This window comes from Lathamus discolor, chromosome 3 (genome assembly GCF_037157495.1).
Source record: "Lathamus discolor isolate bLatDis1 chromosome 3, bLatDis1.hap1, whole genome shotgun sequence".
NCBI classification, from domain to species: domain Eukaryota; kingdom Metazoa; phylum Chordata; class Aves; order Psittaciformes; family Psittacidae; genus Lathamus; species Lathamus discolor.
In genome coordinates, this window is record NC_088886.1 from 96,931,653 (window position 1) to 96,951,618 (window position 19,966).

A 19,966-nucleotide genomic window follows, 5' to 3' on the forward strand; every position below is an offset into this window, starting at 1 on the left:
ACTTGTGAAAGTACTAGGCTAATAATTGAAGGAGGAGTGGAGAGTTAAGGTAATGTCAGGTTTTAATCCATTTTCCCTGCCAGCAACTTGCCACTGTTTAAAATTCCAGAATCTCACCCTCCTAAACATTTGTTTTTGCAGTGATGGGTCTTTCCCTTACGATTCTGTTCCCTGGCAGCAAAATACCAACCAGCCTCCAGGCTCTTTGTCAGTGGTCACCACAGTATGGGGTGTGACTAACACCTCTCAAAGCCAGGTAAGCTTCCTTTTTATACTGTCTCCCCTCTAGATACAGATTTTCACTAACGTGTGCAAAATGGAAGGGGTTTCGGAAGATTCTCTTGTGGTCGATAAGAGTGTCTTTGTTGCATATGGTGCATTTTTTTCCAGTGGTCTCCTCTTTGGAAGCATCGTCTGAGAGCATGAGTCAGTAACTCCTTTAGCTGCATGCAAATGTCAGGCTTGGGTTTACCACATGTTTTGCACTGTATGGTTTCAACACTAAGAGCATGATTTTGAGATAATACCAAACTTCTTGGGAAATTCAGATTTAATTGGAAGAGTTGTTTTATAAAAAAAAAAAACCAAATTCTAGCTAGATTCATCGAATGATAGTTATTGTTGATTTTACCTGGGGTTGTGTCATACTTGTGGACTGGTGAAATCCTGTGCCAGATCTGCCTCTACACTGAGATGCTAACTACCGACTATAGCCTGTGCTCTTTGCAACCTCTCCTGTTAATACTGCCTTACTTTAAAACAGTATTTCAGTATGCATCGGAGCAAAGGCATGAGCTCCTGGCTTCCAGGTGAGGCCCATACTTAGTGGATTTCCATTTGGTTCTCTCCACTCTTAACTCTCTTTTTCTTCTGTAATGTATATTGAATTACGCTATACAAAAAGAAGCCGCTTTAATGAAGGAGATGCCGATTATTTGTGATAGTGTACTCTCCAAGGGATGTGGTGCAAATCAAGCTCTCAGGCAGTTTAGCCTTTTCTTACACTGTAGGTGAAGTGCTCTAAAGACATCAACATCTTTAATGAGTACATAAATCTAACTTGTCTTTTCTACCTTTTTTAAATCAAGTGATATTAGATCCAACACAAAATTTTCTGTGTAATTGTTTTTATTATTTTAATCTTGGTCAGAAAAATAAAACCAGAATTGTTATGGATTGAGCCACTTGAAGTTATCTGGGGACCAAGTCATACAAATACTCACATGGCAGTTATGTAAGCATTGGCTGTGGCAAAATCTTTCTTCAAAAAATAAAGAGGAAACAGTTACACAGATCTATAACATCATTTATTGTTGTTGGTTTCGTTTTAACACCTTAAAAGAAAAGGTAGCCCATCTGGGAAAGAAACACCTGAGTAAACAGGTGTTTCTACAGTCTGTGCATTGACCGGAAAATGGAAATACAGTTTCCTGTGAAAATCTTTCACACTTAAAAAGGCAAAAGGAAAGAGGGGGAGTGGGGGGGGAAGACTCAGATTTTCGTTCTATCCTAAACCACTGTAATGTTATTTGAATTCTTTGTGATACTTCAGAGGAATGTGCAATAAAAGGGAAAAAAAAAAAGTGCTTTGGTAAAAAGAAGAAAACAGTTTTTCAGAATCACTGCAAGAGAAGGGCGAAACTCTGGAACTTGAAGCTTGGTTGTGGTTGTTCAGAACAGATTAAAATGAATGACAGGGTTTCCCTTAAGTCTTCAAGTTTGTCAAATTTGTAAATTATTTTGAAGTCCTACATCCAGAAAAAAACCACAAAGGCATTTACTTAATCAGATGAATTTGTCACAGACAGAGCATGGTTCTAGGAGGTCTGTGTAGTAACTTTTTTCATAAGCGTGTTAGTTTGGGTTCCATCTAGTTAAAAATCTGTGAAGGATAATTAGAGATCAGAAACTCTTGTTTGTCTGGAATGGCAGAAGAAGAAATCACCAAGAACGTGCCCCTAGACATCAAAAAGGTGTGTGCTTACTGGAGTTCAGAGTACAGGGTGGTTGTATTTTAAATTATTGATTGCAAAAAATCAACTTAATTTACTTGAGGTAGTTCAGGGTACAGCCCTTTATTCTCATGTTTGTCCTCACAGGTGCTGGGAAATCCAATGGCAAATGCTAACAACCCTATGAACCCAGCAGGAAATCCCATGGCTTCTGGGATGACTACCAGCAACCCTGGTATCAATTCCCCTCAGTTTGCTGGACAGCAGCAACAATTTTCAGCCAAGGCAGGCTCCACTCAGCCGTACATACAGCAGAGCATGTATGGGCGACCCAATTATCCTGGAAGTGGAGGCTTTGGTGGCAGGTAAGATTTACTTGTGTGAGATGGGAAATGAATGTAAATCATTGATGAAGCTTGGTTTAGTGGCCTGGCAGAAGTGTCTTGGGCTTATTTTAATTATATAAAGTCTCAGTAGCTATTTTATGCTGGCTAACTCAAGTGCATGCTGCTGTTACAGCTTCAGAAATCAGCTACCCAAACTGCAGTAAAATTCATCACAGTAAACAGAAATGGCTTAGGTCAATCAATTAGCTTTAATAAACCCCCAAAATAAAGTTTTAATTAAGAGATTGTTAAACAGACCACACACTTAGGAATGATTAACATTTAATAAGGCCAGGATGTGAAAGGTATTGATGGTATAATTTCTATGTGTGTATGGAGGAATAAACTTCTATTAGGCAAAGTAGGTTCCAGTGCAGTGGCATATTTCTGCCCATATATTTACTCCACAGTAGGAATTTGAAAAGAATTGGGGGTGAAGATGTTTCTTAAGAGAGAGATGGTCAGGCTGTGTGTTTTTTTCAGGGAAGTAAATGCTGCATTAGTGAAATAAGGCAAAAACTAATAGCCTGGGGTTTGTTACATTTTTACTTTCTGTGTCTATGCTTTGTAAACAAGGGTGGTAAGTGCACTTAGCTGAAACCACTATTTATGATCCCTCTGCAAAGCCTGCTGAAAAGGTTGTTAGCATAGTCAGTCTAGTGTGAAGAATAAAAGCCTGGGACACTGAGAACTTCTCTTTCCTTTCATCTCTGCCACTGATTTACTGAGTGACCTTGAACAAATCAGAAAGTTTCTTTGGCTTTGTATTAACATCTCTAAAATGGGCACAGTATACTGGCTCATACTTAAAAAAATGGTTGATGTCTTGGAGTGGGAAAGGCATGTTTTAGCTCAATTTATCTTATGATCAATAAGAGAGCCTGGTAGGAACTGCAGAATACACTGTATGGGATGCAGTAGAGCTGATTGCATTGGGGCTCTCCTGTCCTTTCTGCTAAGGCTCAGGGAAGATACTTACGATGCTGGGAACACTTGGTGTAGTTCACCACTGAGGCAAATGAACACATTGTAGGGGAGAAAGCTGTCCATGCCACTGTGTGATATACCCCTACACTATTGGGAAATGAAGCATGCATTAACTTCCAGGATTTCAGTTCAGCTTTACAGTAAGCGACAGAGCTTCGAAGCAGAACACTGCTGCTGAAACTACTGATGGTGTGTCCTTGCAATCCCAGCGGCTATGACTTCTACACCTGAGCAACACTTGCATCTCATATACACACCTCATGCCTTGTCCTGCTGGCTTTCATTAGGTGTTGTACATGGTTTTGGAACAGTTCCAGATGAGGATCACACCAGTGTTCAAAACAAAATCACCAGGTGCATCTTAATTCTCTTTCTTTCTTTCTTCCCTGTCAGTTACCCAGGAGGCCCAAATACCCCTGCAGGAATGGGGATCCCACCCCACACAAGGCCGCCAGCTGATTTCACCCAGCCAGCTGCTGCTGCCGCCGCTGCTGCAGTTGCAGCTGCAGCTGCTACAGCAACAGCTACAGCTACAGCCACTGTGGCAGCCCTTCAGGAAACGCAGAATAAGGACATGAACCAGTATGGACCGGTAAGAGAGTAACCCTCACATCTTCCTACCTGCCTGATCTAGACCGTTACAGGGAATTGGGCTGTTCTTCTTACTCCCCTGTTTATTAGGATGCCTACTCTATTTTTTTTTATCACTTTTTTTTTTGTGCATGAGCATGGTTATAAATGCTTATGGGAAACTGCTGGAATGTGTGTATGTAGATATTAGTTGATCTCCCATGTTTTTCCCAATAAATCATAGAATCATAGAATAGTTAGGATTGGAAATAAATCCTGCCTAACTGTATTTTGTAGTTTGGAGATTGTCCCTTAAAAAAAATTGGGGATTACCAGAAGTTATAGCTGCATCTGATATGATATATTATTGCTGCCTCTGCCAGCCTTTGAACCTTTAAATTTGAGTACCTGGTAAAGTGTTCCAGAATCTTGGAATAGGTTTTTTACCACTTCAGTAATTGTTTATTTTGCCGGCTGCAGTTGGTTGGTTGGTTGATTTCCCCTTCAAACAAGGAAACAACAGTAGAAAAGGGATTTGCTTTTTAGTAACATTGTCTTTGAGAACAGGTATGTAAGACATGCATTGCTGGTGATCCATAGCCTGCAGCATGTCATGACTTCATGTAATATTCTTCTTAAAATAAACAAGTGTTTGATCAGTTCAGGTTTTTCCCTCTTTAGCTTTTTTACCTCTCTTGAGTTCTGATGTATATGGCCTCATATGCCAGGGGATGTAAAGAAGCACATGTTTTAGAAATTGTAGCGTTGTGCTGTATTTACACAGCCAAATTCCTAACCTGCTTGCCGTACAGTAGTAACTAGTCAATTTAAACAAGTTAATTGCTCACCTTAGACTTACGTCTGTTTTCCTCTCTTATGCCTTCTATAATTCCAATTGAGTTGTTATAATTAACGTCGCTGCTCATCAAATGTTGGGGAACACTGACGGAAAATGCGACATAAATCCTCCCTTTCTTCCCTCCCCCAAAAGCATGTTCAGCTCCCTCCTCCCATTTTAAATGCATGTCGCATTTTATTCTTTTTTTTTTTTTCTTCTTCTTCTTCCGTTGAAGGTTTGTTCCTCTTTCCAGATGGGTCCAACTCAGGCTTACAACAACCAGTTTATGAACCAGCCTGGTCCTCGTGGCCCTGCTTCTATGCCAGGCAACATGAACCCAGCAAGCATGGGAGCAGGAATGACACCTTCCAGCATGAGTGGGCCACCCATGGGCATGAACCAACCTCGGCCTCCTGGGATGAGTCCCTTCAGCACCCATGGGCAGAGGATGCCTCAGCAAGCCTACCCAGGCCCACGCCCCCAGTCTTTGCCTATACAGGGCATAAAGAGACCTTACCCAGGAGAGGTAATAAGATAAATTATGTTTTGGATACACTGTTTCCCTGTGTTGCAACACGCTGGGTAGTAACACATCCCTGTAAGATAGATACATCATTGTTACAGCCTTGATAGGAATGCTGCCATTAAAATACAAGTGGAAGCAGCTCTTTTCTTTTTTTGGGTTGGCCCTTGCTATATTAGTCAAGATGACAGTCATTAAAACCAGTAAAGGCCCAAATTCACCTGAGCCCTTAAAATGTTACTCTAAGAGTCTCATTCTAGATGGTGAATTCATAGACCGTAAGCAGACTTCTTTCACAGGAGTGGATTTATTGTGACGACTTAAAAGAGATGTTGAGGGTGAAATACTTCATTTGATCCCAGTACATATGTGATCTGCATTTTCTTAGGTGGTTTTATTGTTCTAAAGAGATACAGGGTGGACATGGTATGAACACCAACAGTAATAACATTTATTTTAAAGACCAATTGCTTTCCAAACTTCTTGAGGCTTATTTTTCATAGGCAGTAAGATGAATATAAATCATGTTGAACTCAAATCCCTCTCTGTCAGCATTTATCTAATATAAGTTTATTTGGAGTGTGGTATCTCTTAAGTTCCCATGCTGTTATATGAGATCTGAGTGGCTTTGTAGACAAAATTACATTGCCATTGACTTAAGGCAAAACACTTGAGGTCAAAATTTTAGAGAAATGTAGACAACCAAAGATGTAGACAGAAAAGCTTTTGGATTTTAAAAAGTACCGATGCATTTTAGTATTGAAATTGGTATGAATCAGACAGTAGGTGCTTTCGAAAACCCCACCAACTGTCTCAGCTCTGTATGTACCTAATTATCTTTACAAATCTAACCACATTAGTAGCTTCAGAGATAATTTGCTGGTGAAATTCGGTATTAAACTGAGACTAAAACAACAGCTGTAACTTCAGGTGTAGAGCTTTGAATATTATGACATTGCCCTGACTAGAATAATGGTAGTAAGATTTTCTAGTAAACATATAGCAAAGAGTACCACGGCATGCAGAAAGTATAGCAAACATGTATTATTGGGCTACATTTCTTTCCTGATCTGAAAACTACTTTTTTTTTAATTAATTAAAAAGTATTCAGAAATTAGAAAAAAGAAAAAGTGATGTGCTTTAGCAGGAGTTGCTTCTCTAGGATGGCTTTTCATACTGCTATTTACATTAAGAAAACACAAAATTTGTCTTGTTCAGATAATTGTTACCTTCAGATTTCTTTTGCTGCTTCAGAAGCAGGTATTTCCTTGTAAGTGAATATGGTCATGTTTCCAAAAAGTCAACGCTGAACAACACCTTAATGTTAACATGCTTGCTGGTCTGGAATTCTGCAGGTCTTATAGGTGCTATTTGCTTATTGGCTTTTGAAGGCTTCATTTATGGAAACTGCCTGTTAATCAGTTAATTTTTCAAATTGATATTATATTACCTCTAAAGTTCCGGGTTTCATAACTTCAATTCCACAACTGCAGCACAGTATTAGTTAGCATTAGCAGGGTGTTTATGACTAGTGGTGGCATCTCTTTAGTTGTTAAGGTCTTGCTATATGCTCTAGCACAAGGCCAGCATAGCAGCTGTATTGAGCAGAGAGACGTGTACAACACAGGTTTCTGCCCATTTCAGGGTATTTATTTATTTTTTATGGTACTTTTTGTGCTTCCATTCTCCATCTGGAAGCAGATCCCCAGGGTTGGGGCTGGTAACACTTGCAACAACAGAGATTTTGTGAACACTGCATCTGGTTGTAATTCTGGTTTCTTCAAACGCAGTGCCCTTTGAACAGCGCTGCAAGGCTAAGTGTATGCGTGTGTTAAGATACACAGTTATTCTTATCCCACTTTGGTGTGTGGGATTTTTATGCTTTAGAGTGAGTATTCCCTTCCAGCCATCAAGGACCTGGTTTAGGCATGAGTGGCACTAGGTTGAGAAGTATGCACCTAAAGGGTTTTTTGATTTTTTTGTTTTGATTCTGCTGTCAAATGTGTGCTAATAATCAATTTAAGACAGCTGCTTGCATGAAGCATCTTTGTCTTCTTTAATCTCTGTCATGAAATAGCCGAATTATGGAAACCAGCAGTATGGACCAAATAGCCAGTTTCCAAACCAGCCTGGTCAGTACCCCACTCCCAACCCTCCAAGACCCCTTACATCTCCCAACTATCCCGGACAGAGGATGCCAAGCCAGCAAAACGCAGGGCAGTACCCTCCTCCAACAGTCAACATGGGACAGTATTACAAGGTAAGAATTTTCAGATTATCGTGTTGCATTCCACTAGATGTTTATGAATGAAGCCACGTGAATTATTTCATAGCTGTTACTTTTATGTCATTAAAGGAAAGGGGGGAAAAAAGCAGTGTTTTTACCAATGTTTGGCTATCACAGGATCAAGTCAATCAGCCAAGCTGCGTTGTAACTTCAGAGCAGTTCATAAAGAAAATTAAATGGTACTGGAGCTCATTAGAGGCTTTTACAAGAAAATGTTGGTTTTGCTTAAAAAATAGCATGTAAAAAAAAAGGTACCTAATGGGATTCAGGTGTAATATTTTCACTTATTCATGGCACCCTGCAAAAATACAACTTTGGAAATTTATAATAAATAGGTTCAGTGTTGCAGCATCCCATTTTCAGACCTACAGTTGTCACTGTTGGATTAAGCTAGTTCAAACTTAAAAGCTCTTCCATCTGTAGAATTAATCTTTCAACTGAAGTTTGCGTGACTTTCTCTGATCTCTCCCCCCACCTTTTCTCCTTCTTTTCCCTCTGTGCTGCTTGTTTTCGGCAGGAATTAATACTGTTAAAATTTTGCCTAAAGCCTGCTTTATGGATATATTTTGAGCACTTCATATTCTCCAAACTGAGTTTGTACTGAGGGCCTGCTGAGGTTTGATGTCTCTGAAGTGCACACAAAAGTGATCTTTTGCATACAGGGTACTCCAGTGAGCATAAAAATGGGGAGGACCATCAATGGTCTAACCTGCTCTTAAAGCATTAGCTGTTGAAGTCTCTTAACTACTTACTGATCTCTCATGTGGGCTAAAGAATCAAGGTTGTGCATTGGTGTTGAACTGAAATTGTTCCAGTGTCATTCACACACACACACCCCCCCCCCCCCAAAACCATTGAAAAAACAAAAGAGGAAACAACACGCTTTACTATAGAGTATCTGTTCTACCAGGCTGTCCACTGTGGTACCCAAAGGAGTGCCTGTTGCATCATAGCAGCTTTTGCACTACAATGCCAGGAAGAACATGAGGAGGAGACATATCCTCAACTGCTCTAATTCCAGTGCAGTCACTTATGCTAAAATAACAGCAGATGATCTCTGTCAAGTTTTTGAGTGACAGATTTTTTAATACACTTTGGATGTGTGTATTTGAGATGGAGTTTTGAGTTTTTTGCTTACAGTATAACTCTAACAGGAAGTCTGTGGTCTTTCTGTTGCATCCTTTATTTTGTATCAAATAACGACTGTTCTGGAAACAGAAAATAAAGAGACCCCGTTAACAATGGCGTTCATCCTGGCTAGTGGAAAAATTCCAGCTTGCCACAGACAGGACCTGAACCTTCAGATTATAGTGATTGTGAAGATAGTAACTGTGTGTTAAAAAAGCAAAAATGGTTGGAAATGTAAATGCTTAAGATTTCTTAGATACTAAGAAATGCAGTGCAGCATTTAGATACTGAAGATCTGAAGTGTTGATACTTTGGCTGTCTGTAAAGATTTTCATCTTCTGACACTCCCGTGAATACTTGCTTATGGTACATGAGCAATACATATGAGCAATACAAAATATGGTACATATTACAAGAGAGTGACTTGAAATAGCAGTTTTGGTTAATGTCAGCTTCCTTCATTACTGGTTTATTCTGTTAACTACAGCCATCCCCTTACTTATAAGAAACAAAACCAATGATGTTTTAATACTATAGCTGCTATTTATACCTAACCTTCCTTTTTCTTTGAATTTGTCTTATTCAGCATCAAACTAAGAACAAAATCTAATTGTAGGTACACAGAATAAAACACATCCCCTGACCCTGAGCTTTCATTCTGAGTAGATGAGTTGGACTGGTATGGAAGAAAGGATAGATGACAGTAAAAGGGACAGAAACATGCCAATTGCATGCCTTTGGAATTTGTTTTTCATGTAGGCTTTTGTGCAGTGGGGCTATTTTGGGAGGAAGCCAAAGAGATACAAAGGGCTGGGTGGGTTGGGGTGGTGTGGAAAAAATAAAGTGAATTGCCAGTGGTTTTTGGAAAGAGAGCCTTCAGAGGAATGTGACAAGCCTTTTGGCAGCCATGCTTGTGTCTGGTCATTGTCTGAGTTAAGCTGGTTGGTCTGGTTTCAGTTCCTGCTTTGCTCTACTAGTCTGCCTCTTCCCTGGAGGCCTCATGGGACCTCCTGTGGTTTCTTCCCCTTCCGGTGACAGAGGGGCCTCCCTACCTTGTTTGTAGTATTTGGTGTTTGATAGCAGTGCAGTTCACAAGGCTTATTATTTTTATTTTCAGGCTGCAATAACAATGTGATGTTATTTATTTTCTAGCCATCAAGGCCTGTACCTGTGGCAAATTACCCTCATTCACCTGTTCCAGGAAATCCCACACCACCTATGACTCCAGGGAGCAATATTCCTCCATACCTGTCACCTAACCAGGATGTCAAACCACCATTCCCACCTGACATTAAACCAAATATCAATGCTTTACCACCACCCCCAAGTGAGTAGCAGACAGAATGCCGCCACAGTCATCTATTGTCTCTGTCCTCTGCCACGTACATTTCAGAGTCTGGAAACTAGCTCTCATTGCTGCTCTGGGAGAGGCTTTGGTTGTTGAAGTTGTGATAGGTGACCTGCACAGTGCAGGGTCACTAGAGACAGTGGACAGGAAAGAGAAAGATTGCTATACCCTCCTGAAGTAGAATATCAGAAGTGTTCTTCCAGGTTAAACTTGTAAAGATTTTACTTCTGAAGTATTCCTTTGGTACACTTCCTGAGGATAAACTACTTGATTTTGTGTTGCGCTATGTGTGCTTGGTAGGCTTGTTTATTGTATGAACTTTTACTGTGGTCTGTTTTGTTCACGGGCAAAGCCATTCATTGAATATCTCTGCGGAATAGCATGAAGTGTGAATATTTATAGTGGTGTCTCTATTGTGATCCATATAGGCTTCTTAAGAATAGTCAGTAATATGCCAAAAATTGACATATGTTCCTTTCAAAGCCACTCAACATCACAGCTGCATTTGGCTGGGTACAGGGCAGGAATAACAAGATCTCTCTGACCGTGTACTATCACAAGATGTCTGAGGTTTTGAAGTGAGTGATAGACAATAGGAAATACCATTTACTAGGAAGTCAGGAGAACCTTTATGTTTTCTGTAAAATAACTGCTGCTGCATTAGCACTTTGCAACCCATCTTTGAGTTCAGGATAGGTGAGAAATTAAGTAGAAGGTGGTCTGCAATATTATTTGAGCAAGAGCACAGCATTTAAAGACATACTTCATAGACCAGCTGTAAGTTTACCACAAACCATCATGTTGTGAGATCAGGTTGTAATTAAAAACAAGTGTCTTTGGTCATTGGATAGTTTCAGCTGATGAAACTGTTGGAACTAATTGGGTAATGTTGATTGCTGTTCAAACCAGAGAAAATAAGCATTATCACTGTTTGCCATAATTAAGAGATTTGTTGTCAAGTCTTCTGCCAACAGTCAGCCTGGACATAGAACCTATCCAGTAACAAAAAGATAGGAATTCTTGCCAGGCTTGGTTTCTGTTTATGGTGAGGATGCTAAAGTCCTAATGTTAAGTGTGGGAGAATAAAAGACTTTGTTTTGCTATCACGATCAGTTTGAGCTATGTCACTCGTTTCAGTTTGTTCCTTGTGATTTTCTTTTAAGTGTGTATGAACCTGCTAAGTTAGACCCAGTAGCAGATCACTGTGCCATTTGTTACTATTCTGTATAAATATACACATTATTATTGCACTGCAGATGCTAAAGGGAAAGTTCACGCTTTCTCTCCCTCTTCGATCCCAGCCAACCACAATGATGAGCTGCGTCTGACGTTTCCTGTGAGAGATGGTGTTGTACTGGAGCCCTTCCGGCTGGAACACAACCTGGCAGTCAGTAACCATGTCTTTCACCTACGGCCAACTGTTCATCAGACGCTGATGTGGAGGTAAGCTCAGTCTTGCAACCGCTGATGCAAGGAGATCACATAAACTCCACTTAGGTTTGCCACTTACAGATAACTCTTGCCTCTCACTTTTCAGAGACATGTTCTAAAATGCTTCCTGATCTGTGTGGCATCTCCTTGCTGATAGCACATGGCACACAGTGTCTGAAAAATCACTGCAACTCTTCCATCCTTTCTGCTAGAACAGGTGTTGGACAGGGATGACCAACACCATTACAAACTTCCATTTGGGAGACTCTAAAGTTCTAGGTGCTTTGTGAAATGCTAGTTGCAGGAGTAACTGCACGGGACTGATACATAAATGGTGCAGAGTATCTGATAATGAAAATCAGGCACTCTAAATCAAGGGCCTGATTTAGAGACTTGGTAAAGTCATTTGGAAATACAAGTGCTTATCTCTGCCAAACTTTAGAAACTAACTTCAGAAATTCTGCTCTCTCCTGTGATTCCACTAAGGACAGGTCAGAGATACTGGAACATGGCTTTCCACATATAAAAGCTTCTGGATTTCACTTACAACAAATACTTCCTTCCAGCACAGAGGAATAGTTTTCCTAGGTGGTACATTCCTGCATTTAATGTAGATCTGCGTAAGTGATTCCAGGTTATGTCCTGATTTCACCATTTTCATGGAAGGGCTTTAGATCAAATGACTGTCAAAGCCTAGATCTTTTTTATCTACTTTCAAATACCACAGAATAATTTTGTCTTGTTGTTCTGTTTTTCTCAGAAAGTATCTCAGTGTATCCTGAGGCTGCTGATAAACATTACTTTAAATGTTTAATAAAAAGTTTAATAAAAGGCTGCTGATAACATTGTTTGAACCTGTCTCTGTGCACTGTGAAGGCTGGTTAGTTGCTCAGGATCTTTGTGGGGGTTGTTTCTCAGGTGTAGCAGCTGAGAGCATAAAATGTAGCATCCTTCTGTCAGCACATTTTCCATTATGCCTGTCTTGCTTTCAGTTTCTTCCCATGCCTGGACCACATACCCCCTGACCTTAATGGGAATGATAACTTGTAGCTTCAGCTTTTTTCCCTGTGAGGATCTTCTTCCCATTCACTGGAATCTACTTGAGACTTCTGTTTTCATGTTATGGAGGGTATGAGTTGGGCAGAGAGGTGCATTCAGTTCTCTGCTCCAGGGAAGGACTCTGCCTCTAAAACTGAGGCTTGATGCGGGATACAGGAGTCCTTGCTGCCATGTTGCCCCCCTACTCTGAGGTAGCCTTGGGTGTTGGGAGGGAGGGAGATTGCAGGCAGACCACATCCAATAATTAACACCTAACTTTGAGGTCAGTTATTGCTTACTTGCATTTCATTATCATGTAGTACTCGTAGCAGAGGGAGTTTTGGCAGTTACTTGCTAGTTCTTATTAATAAGTAATCACTACTGGGGATTGTGTTGGCTCATTCAGTAGATTTATAGTGCTGCACTGAGGCATGAGGCTGTTTCTTAATATCTGTTCTTCCTTAGCTCACCAAGCACATAGCCTTTATTTAAACTTATTTTAATGAAGACTCATAGGTAAACTGTGCTCAGGTCTGCTGTTTTGAAGAGCTTGTTAATAGAGGGGAGAACGGACGGTCTTGTAATGAAGTCATTTCACATTTAATTCAGGGCTGGATGGACTCCAGAAAAATGAATTAGTCACATGTGTGAATGGATTTCAGTTTTATAGAGAATGGTGGAATTGAGCCAATTTTGAATATTTGTCTGCCAGTTAAAATATTCAGCAAAACCTCTCACATGTACACACATAATGAATAACAATACAGCTGTTTTTCTCCCCACTGAAACTGAAAAGTTACTAGAAACAGAAAGGCTGAAGGCAGAGAAAATGTATTCTTGAAGCTGGTTCAGTCTTAGCACTACTCGGTAATTAATAGCATCCCACAGTGGAGACACTGTGTGCTGAGAACATGAGGGTCTCCTGCACTCTGTCACCACTTTGTGACATTCAGCAGGCCTGCTCAGAGTCCTCTGGAGCATGCTTAGTCTGCTTGGTTTTTATCTCAGAGGTACCAAGCCTTGCTTCCCTCCAGGTTTGGGTGACTGCAGTGTGTTCTCGAAAGGTGAGACTCTTCAGTGGATCTTGCAGAAAGAGCTTAAAAAAATTGGTAATAAAATATTAGAAAAAGCTGCAAAGACTTCATATAGATTGATATGGGTTATGTTGAAAGGTCAGTGATTTCTGTTCTGTACTTTTCTGTTAAAAAACCCTGTTTTTATCCAGTGCTAGATCTTGATGTTTTGACATCCAGAAAAGGTGATGTTAACTCAGAATTGAATCTCTGGTTTTGGAAAATGGCAGTTAAAGTGATGATCTCCTGAATAAGCTGTTCACAGATCTTACAAAGGTACTTTCCTTCAGGCAAGGTGAAGAAACGAGCACCTAGATTTTCTAATCTAAAAGATAAACATTCAGCTGTCTTTTGCTGTCATAAACAGCAGAATCCTGACATTTCAGTTCAGTTTTTCGTGTTCTTTTAAATTTCTTCTTAAAATTACTCATTCCTAACACAAGGTTAACATCCACGTATGAAACTGAAGTCATAGTTTTACCCACTGAATTTGTGATTAACTTAATCTCAGCCTCTTCCATTTTTGGAGGTGTTATAAAACTCATTTTTGAGGAGCTAAACAGTGTGCAGAAGTTATTATTGGAGAGGTGGGAGGAATTTGTGCTCTGAAAGAAGGTCTAAATTGGGTAGATTTAATCCACAGCTGTGTTAATTTGGAATAACAGAAATGCAGGTGGTGAGATACAGGGGTCATTTTATCTGAGCTCATTTACCTGTTCCAAAGCAGGATTAGCTGTACTTGTGTTTTGTCTGACAAGTGTTCATTCCAGTGCTCTTTTAAATGCTCTGAAGTAGTGAAGAATCCACAGTCTTCCAGCAGAAAGTGCTGCAGCATGTCACTCGGTTGTTCTTAGATTTTAACACACAGGAAGGACCTACTGAATGTTGTCATTTTTCTTTCTGCAGGATGACTCCATGGTCTAGTTTTGCAAAGTGGTTTGAGATGTTCCCTTGGAAAGTTCTTTATAAGTGTAAAATATTAATAGCAAGTTTGTGGTATGCTTGCATCAGTAATTCATCATGACTTGCTTCTGTTAAGGGCTTTTATGAAGTATGTTATATCCTTTACTGGCAATAAGTCTAGAAAAATAATCTGATTGATGAAGAAAAAGCTTTCCTAGCATCAAAATGACCTTCCTCTGCAATGTGAACACAAAATTAAGGAAGATTTATTGGTTGTTATACAGGTCTGACTTGGAATTACAGTTCAAGTGCTATCACCATGAAGACAGACAAATGAACACAAACTGGCCAGCTTCAGTCCAGGTCAGCGTTAATGCAACCCCACTTACCATTGAACGTGGTGACAACAAGACATCTCATAAACCTCTGCACCTAAAGCACGTCTGCCAGCCAGGAAGAAACACGATTCAAATTACAGTCACAGCATGTTGTTGTGTAAGTACACTGAGCTCATGGCTGCAGCTGCTGACGCTGAGTTTGCTATTTAGTACGGTTTGCAAATGTTGCCTTAGCTGAAAGAGCCTTACTCTCTTTTTTGTCCATGCATTTTTCTGGTAAGGTGCTTGTTTGATGATATTGACACAGTCGGAGTGCTAATGTGGAAATTTTTGCCACTGAATTATTGCAGAATGTAATGGAGTCCTTGTGTCTCTGAAAAGGCTTGTGGTCTAGGGGAGGAAGGGAGTTAGATCTCCTACCTATTTAGTGTGTGCCTGTGTAACAAGGCAGCTAAAGTGTACTAATGTACAAGTAGATGATTGTGATGCAGACTGTTGTCTGGTAGTAATTTCGTTTACTTAGAGTGTTAAACTGAGTGTGGTTTGACATGAGAATATCAACAGCATAATCATTGGTGATGGTAATGATTTTTTCGAATAGCTTTTCAGATGAAAAATACATTCTATGATGCAGTCTAGACCATGCAACTTTCCCTTTTGTTCTTTCCCATGGTTCTGCTCTTGAGGATGAGAACTGTGTTTTCAATGCACCCATACAGTCTGAGCTTTTGATTGTGTTGCCACTGACAATAAAGCAAGCTGCTACCTCTCCCAAGATTGTGGTGTGAGGCACTTTGATAAGAAGCCATTCACCTATTTTGCTTTACTTCATATTGATGTTTCTCTGCCTAATGTCATTTAATTGATGGCTAAGAGCAGAGGCAGAATCCTGTGAATCACCAATGTGATCTGTGTTTGGGACGAAGATTCAGCTGGTTCCAGAAATATCAGTAGCAAGTCATTTTTTGCAACTTCAAACATAGTCTGAGGGCAGGCAGGGAGGTTAGACAGTCTCAAAGAATTTGGGTTTTTAAAAATAACCCCTGATGTCAGAGATGAATGTGTCAGCACTATGTATTCTTAATATTAAGGAGGGAGAAAATGCAGGAATTCTTTGCTTTTTTAGAGTGCTTGTATATGCTATACTCCTGAAGCATAGAACAACATACTATGCAGTGTGCAGAATATCCCTAAGGGAGCCCATATGCACAGAGCAGAACCAGCTTTCATATTTAAGCACCAGGCTCTTACAGAAGCCACGTGTTCAGGAGAAGAGTACAGCTCTGTTCAGTAGTGTATTTACTCTGTGTGTTTGGTTCTCTTGGTAACTAAATGCATTTTCTTTCAGTCACACTTGTTCGTGTTGCAGTTAGTACACCGGCCATCAGTTCGCTCTGTACTTCAAGGTCTACTAAAGAAACGCCTCCTCCCAGCAGAACATTGTATCACTAAGAGTGAGTTTTCCATTTTGTGTGCATGATGACTTTCCAGGATGCCTGTGTTCAGTTGTGATAAGCTATTTCTGCGCAAGATATACTTGCTTATTGAAAACCTTAAGATGTATTTGTCAGGAATTTCCAGAACATCATGAATAGATTAAATCCTCAGTATCCTCAGATGTTGAGGACTATTTGAGGGTGCATAACAAAGTACCAAGGACACAAGCTTAGTTCCTAATGAGGACTTTCCCATTCCAGGAAAATCTCTCTGGCTTTCCCTCATATTTGTTTTTGATTTACCTAAAAGGCCCAGGTAGAAAGATTATTCTTTCTTTAAGGCTGCTTTGAGTGCTTGTACGGCACATAATTTGGTTGGGGGCATAGCTGATTTGCATGTGTGTGATGGTTTGTCTCTTCAGGAGAATATCCTAAATTACACAGAATACACTCGTGTGGATAAATTGTCCACTACATTGGCCCTTAACAGTTGAAGTGTTGGTCTTTCAGATTTCTGTGTTAGAATTTACAGTACACTTGTGTTTTACACATACGCATACTTTCTTCCTAAACAGTAAAGAGGAACTTCAGTAGTGTAGCAGCTTCCTCAGGCAACGCGACACTAAATGGGGAAGATGGAGTAGAGCAAACTGCTATTAAAGTGTCTCTGAAGTGTCCGATCACATTCCGGCGGATTCAGCTCCCAGCAAGGGGTCACGATTGCAAGCATGTACAAGTGAGTAGATGCCAGTGGCCTGTCAGTATTCCCTCAGCCATATGTTGTTACAGTACCTTTAGCTTAGTTATCGTAAGAGAGCACCTAATGAAATGTGATTTCTTTATGTTTATCAAGCTAAATAATTAACTGTGCATATATTTAATGTAGAAGGAGAAAGGAAGCTTTTTCGTTTAGTTTTCAGTCCTTGTAGGCTTTTTTTCATGACAGTTTTACTTTTGACCCAACTGTTTCAGTTAATACAGTATTTTCCTTTGATTTCTCTTTTTTTCTTTTTTTCTTCTTTCTTTCTGATACCTAGTGCTTTGATCTGGAATCCTACTTGCAACTGAACTGTGAAAGAGGAACTTGGAGGTGTCCAGTATGCAAGTAAGTGCAACCATACTACATGAAATGCAGTTGTAGACCATTTGACCAAATTCAGATCATACTTTAGGTCAAGGCGGGAGAAAAAGGAAGTGCTAGAAGTAAGGTAGATACAGTACATTCATCTAATAGTATAAAGTTCAGGGAGAATTCTTGCAATGCTTCATAAATTTTGGGAACACTCTGGATTATTAGAAACTTAAAGCCGTCTCTGCAAGTCTCTAGTTCAGTCCCATCTGTGCCAGCTGATATTAGGTGGGCATTGCAGGCTGAAGACAAGCTTGTTTCAGTGACTATCCATGGTTGATATGGGCCCTAAAGTGCAGGTATTTTCTCTGGACTACCTGAATCTTTCTATGTTTGGCTAAAAATACCACAAGAATTGAATAACTTGCTTCTTACTTTATGTATTCATACATTCAGGCCAAAATTTTTGTCCTATTTCTCTGAGTATGAGCACCTGCGTTCAGATCTAAGTGCCTGTGTAACTAAATCATTTCTTGTTCTGTTTTGTTCTATTCCCATCTGTGCTGATCTTAAGTAAAATAGCTGTAATACGCGGTTATTTTGAAGCTATATTACTGTGTAGCTCAAAAAAAAATTCAATTTAAAAAGATAATAGTGCTAGCTGATGTTCACAGGAGAGATCTGCTGTGTTTGAAAAGCCTTTTAATTAACAATGTATTTGAGTAAAAAAAATGATTCCAAGCATGTGAGCAGCTTGCGTGGACACATGCAAGTAGATGTATTCTTATCTCATCTGTTTGATATAGAATACCATTATGGTGGTAATGCAGATGTAGAAATTAAACTGTTTGCCCCAAATAATTCCTAAATTGTATGTTACAGATGTTGCTGGATCTCAGTCTGCTGATTTCATCACTAATCTGTCCTTCTCCCATTCCTCTTACACGCATTTGTAGTAATATTGTAACATGAGATTTGGGGTTTTTTTCTTTCTAGTAAAACCGCTCTGCTGGAGGGCTTGGAGGTTGACCAGTATATGTGGGGTATTCTGAATGCTATACAAAAGTAAGTGAACTTAATCATTTCAGATATCCAAAACAAAGCAACTAGGAGATATGTTAATGAGTACAGAGATAGTCACTCTGAAGTAGGTCTTAGATTGAACTTGACTATTCTATTTCATGGGTCCTTGGTGGAGCTGGTGAATCAGTTTCCATCTACTTAATAGATTTGGTTTGGGTTATCTCCTGATGATAGATGTGATGATATCACATAGATATGTTTGAGTTTTTTTGTGTGGATAAACACACAAATGTGCTCCCACAGTTGCCTTTTTTAAACTTGCTTTTGGCGCACACTTGAGGAGTGAAAGATCTTGAGGTTGTATTATACTAGAGCGTTTCAGAGCGTTTGTTACCATGCAGATTCTTATGGAAACTCTATCAGAATTGATTAAAAAAAAAAAAAAAGTGCTAAAATGTTCACATTATTTTACAGCTCAGAGTTTGAAGAAGTTACCATTGATCCAACTTGCAGTTGGAGGCCGGTCCCTATAAAGTCAGATATTCACATCAAAGATGACCCAGATGGCATTCCCTCAAAAAGATTTAAGACCATGAGCCCAAGCCAGATGATCATGCCAAATGTAATGGAGATGATTGCAGCTTTGGGTCCTGGGCCATCACCTTATCCATCCCTACCCCCTCCTCCAGGAGGCAACAACTCCACTGAGTACGGTAACCAAGGTTAGTTTTATACCTTTGTGCGCACTGGAGGTCACTCTAGAAGTCAGTGGTTCAGTCAGCTTTGGGATTCAGATATGTCAGTGCATCTTCTCAGAGAGGTGCACAAGGAAAGGAAATGATACAGCTGCAGTTCTGAAATTCTGCATCAGTCTCTTCATTTAAGATTCATCTGTTTAGAGGGAAATATATTTTAGTAAGGAAATAGGTGCTTGTCATATTTATTGCCATGCAGCCCTCCCTGAATCAGCAAACATTGTTTGTTACCTTATAGATTCATGGCCTGCCGCAATATACGTATTTCCTAATTTTTTCTGTCCATTTTCCTCCTGTTGCACTCTCATTCAAGTGAAGGCTCCTAGCGCTACAGAAGTTACAAAGTAGAGAACCTGACCCATTAATTAACTCTGCTGCCTGGGACACTTGAGTTTAACTTGTGGCCAGATGGGTGACATTTGGTAGGCTAACTAGAAAGTGAATGATTTCTAAAGAGCTTTTAACTGTTTTGCAAACACCTTTGCATTAGAAAATTACTTTTGAGTTCCTCTACCCATGTGCTGCCAGACTGAGAAACAGGGAATTAAATACAGGCAGCAGAGATACATTTTCAAATGACTGGTATGTTAGGAAAAACTCAGTTATAGTGACAATTCTGAAAATACGAAACCAGAGACTGTTGGATTTTTTGTGTGTGTGCAAGTTATCTGATATAACTCAGTTCAGCTCTGGGAAAAGACCAAACTGTTCACACCATCAGAATCCCCAAATTGATTACAAGGTGATATATGTGTTTTTTGCAGGCATTTGAAGAAAAATACAGATTGCATTCAAAATATGGTTAATTTGCTCCAATGACTGCAAAACTGATGACAGATGATAAAACTTTTCAGGTTTTCAAGCAGATGAATGATTACTAT

The 19,966-nt window shown here is 39.8% G+C and overlaps 1 protein-coding gene across 11 annotated transcripts in view; it reads left to right on the plus strand.

Annotated features, from left to right (window-relative positions):
* The window catches only part of ZMIZ1 (zinc finger MIZ-type containing 1), a 346,192-nt gene that overhangs the window by 309,944 nt on the left and 16,282 nt on the right, over positions 1-19,966 (plus strand). For 8 of the 11 annotated variants that reach the window (XM_065670720.1, XM_065670724.1, XM_065670721.1 and 5 more), the window contains 13 exons: positions 142-256; positions 2,100-2,317; positions 3,719-3,917; positions 4,969-5,259; positions 7,334-7,516; positions 9,824-9,998; positions 11,276-11,462; positions 14,749-14,959; positions 16,151-16,256; positions 16,814-16,974; positions 17,276-17,343; positions 18,304-18,372; positions 18,805-19,052. In XM_065670720.1, the coding sequence (XP_065526792.1) occupies positions 142-256; positions 2,100-2,317; positions 3,719-3,917; positions 4,969-5,259; positions 7,334-7,516; positions 9,824-9,998; positions 11,276-11,462; positions 14,749-14,959; positions 16,151-16,256; positions 16,814-16,974; positions 17,276-17,343; positions 18,304-18,372; positions 18,805-19,052 (2,231 nt within the window). The remainder of the gene's footprint in view (positions 1-141; positions 257-2,099; positions 2,318-3,718; positions 3,918-4,968; positions 5,260-7,333; positions 7,517-9,823; positions 9,999-11,275; positions 11,463-14,748; positions 14,960-16,150; positions 16,257-16,813; positions 16,975-17,275; positions 17,344-18,303; positions 18,373-18,804; positions 19,053-19,966) is intronic. The other 3 variants (XM_065670723.1, XM_065670722.1, XM_065670730.1) reach the window with 3 other exon arrangements.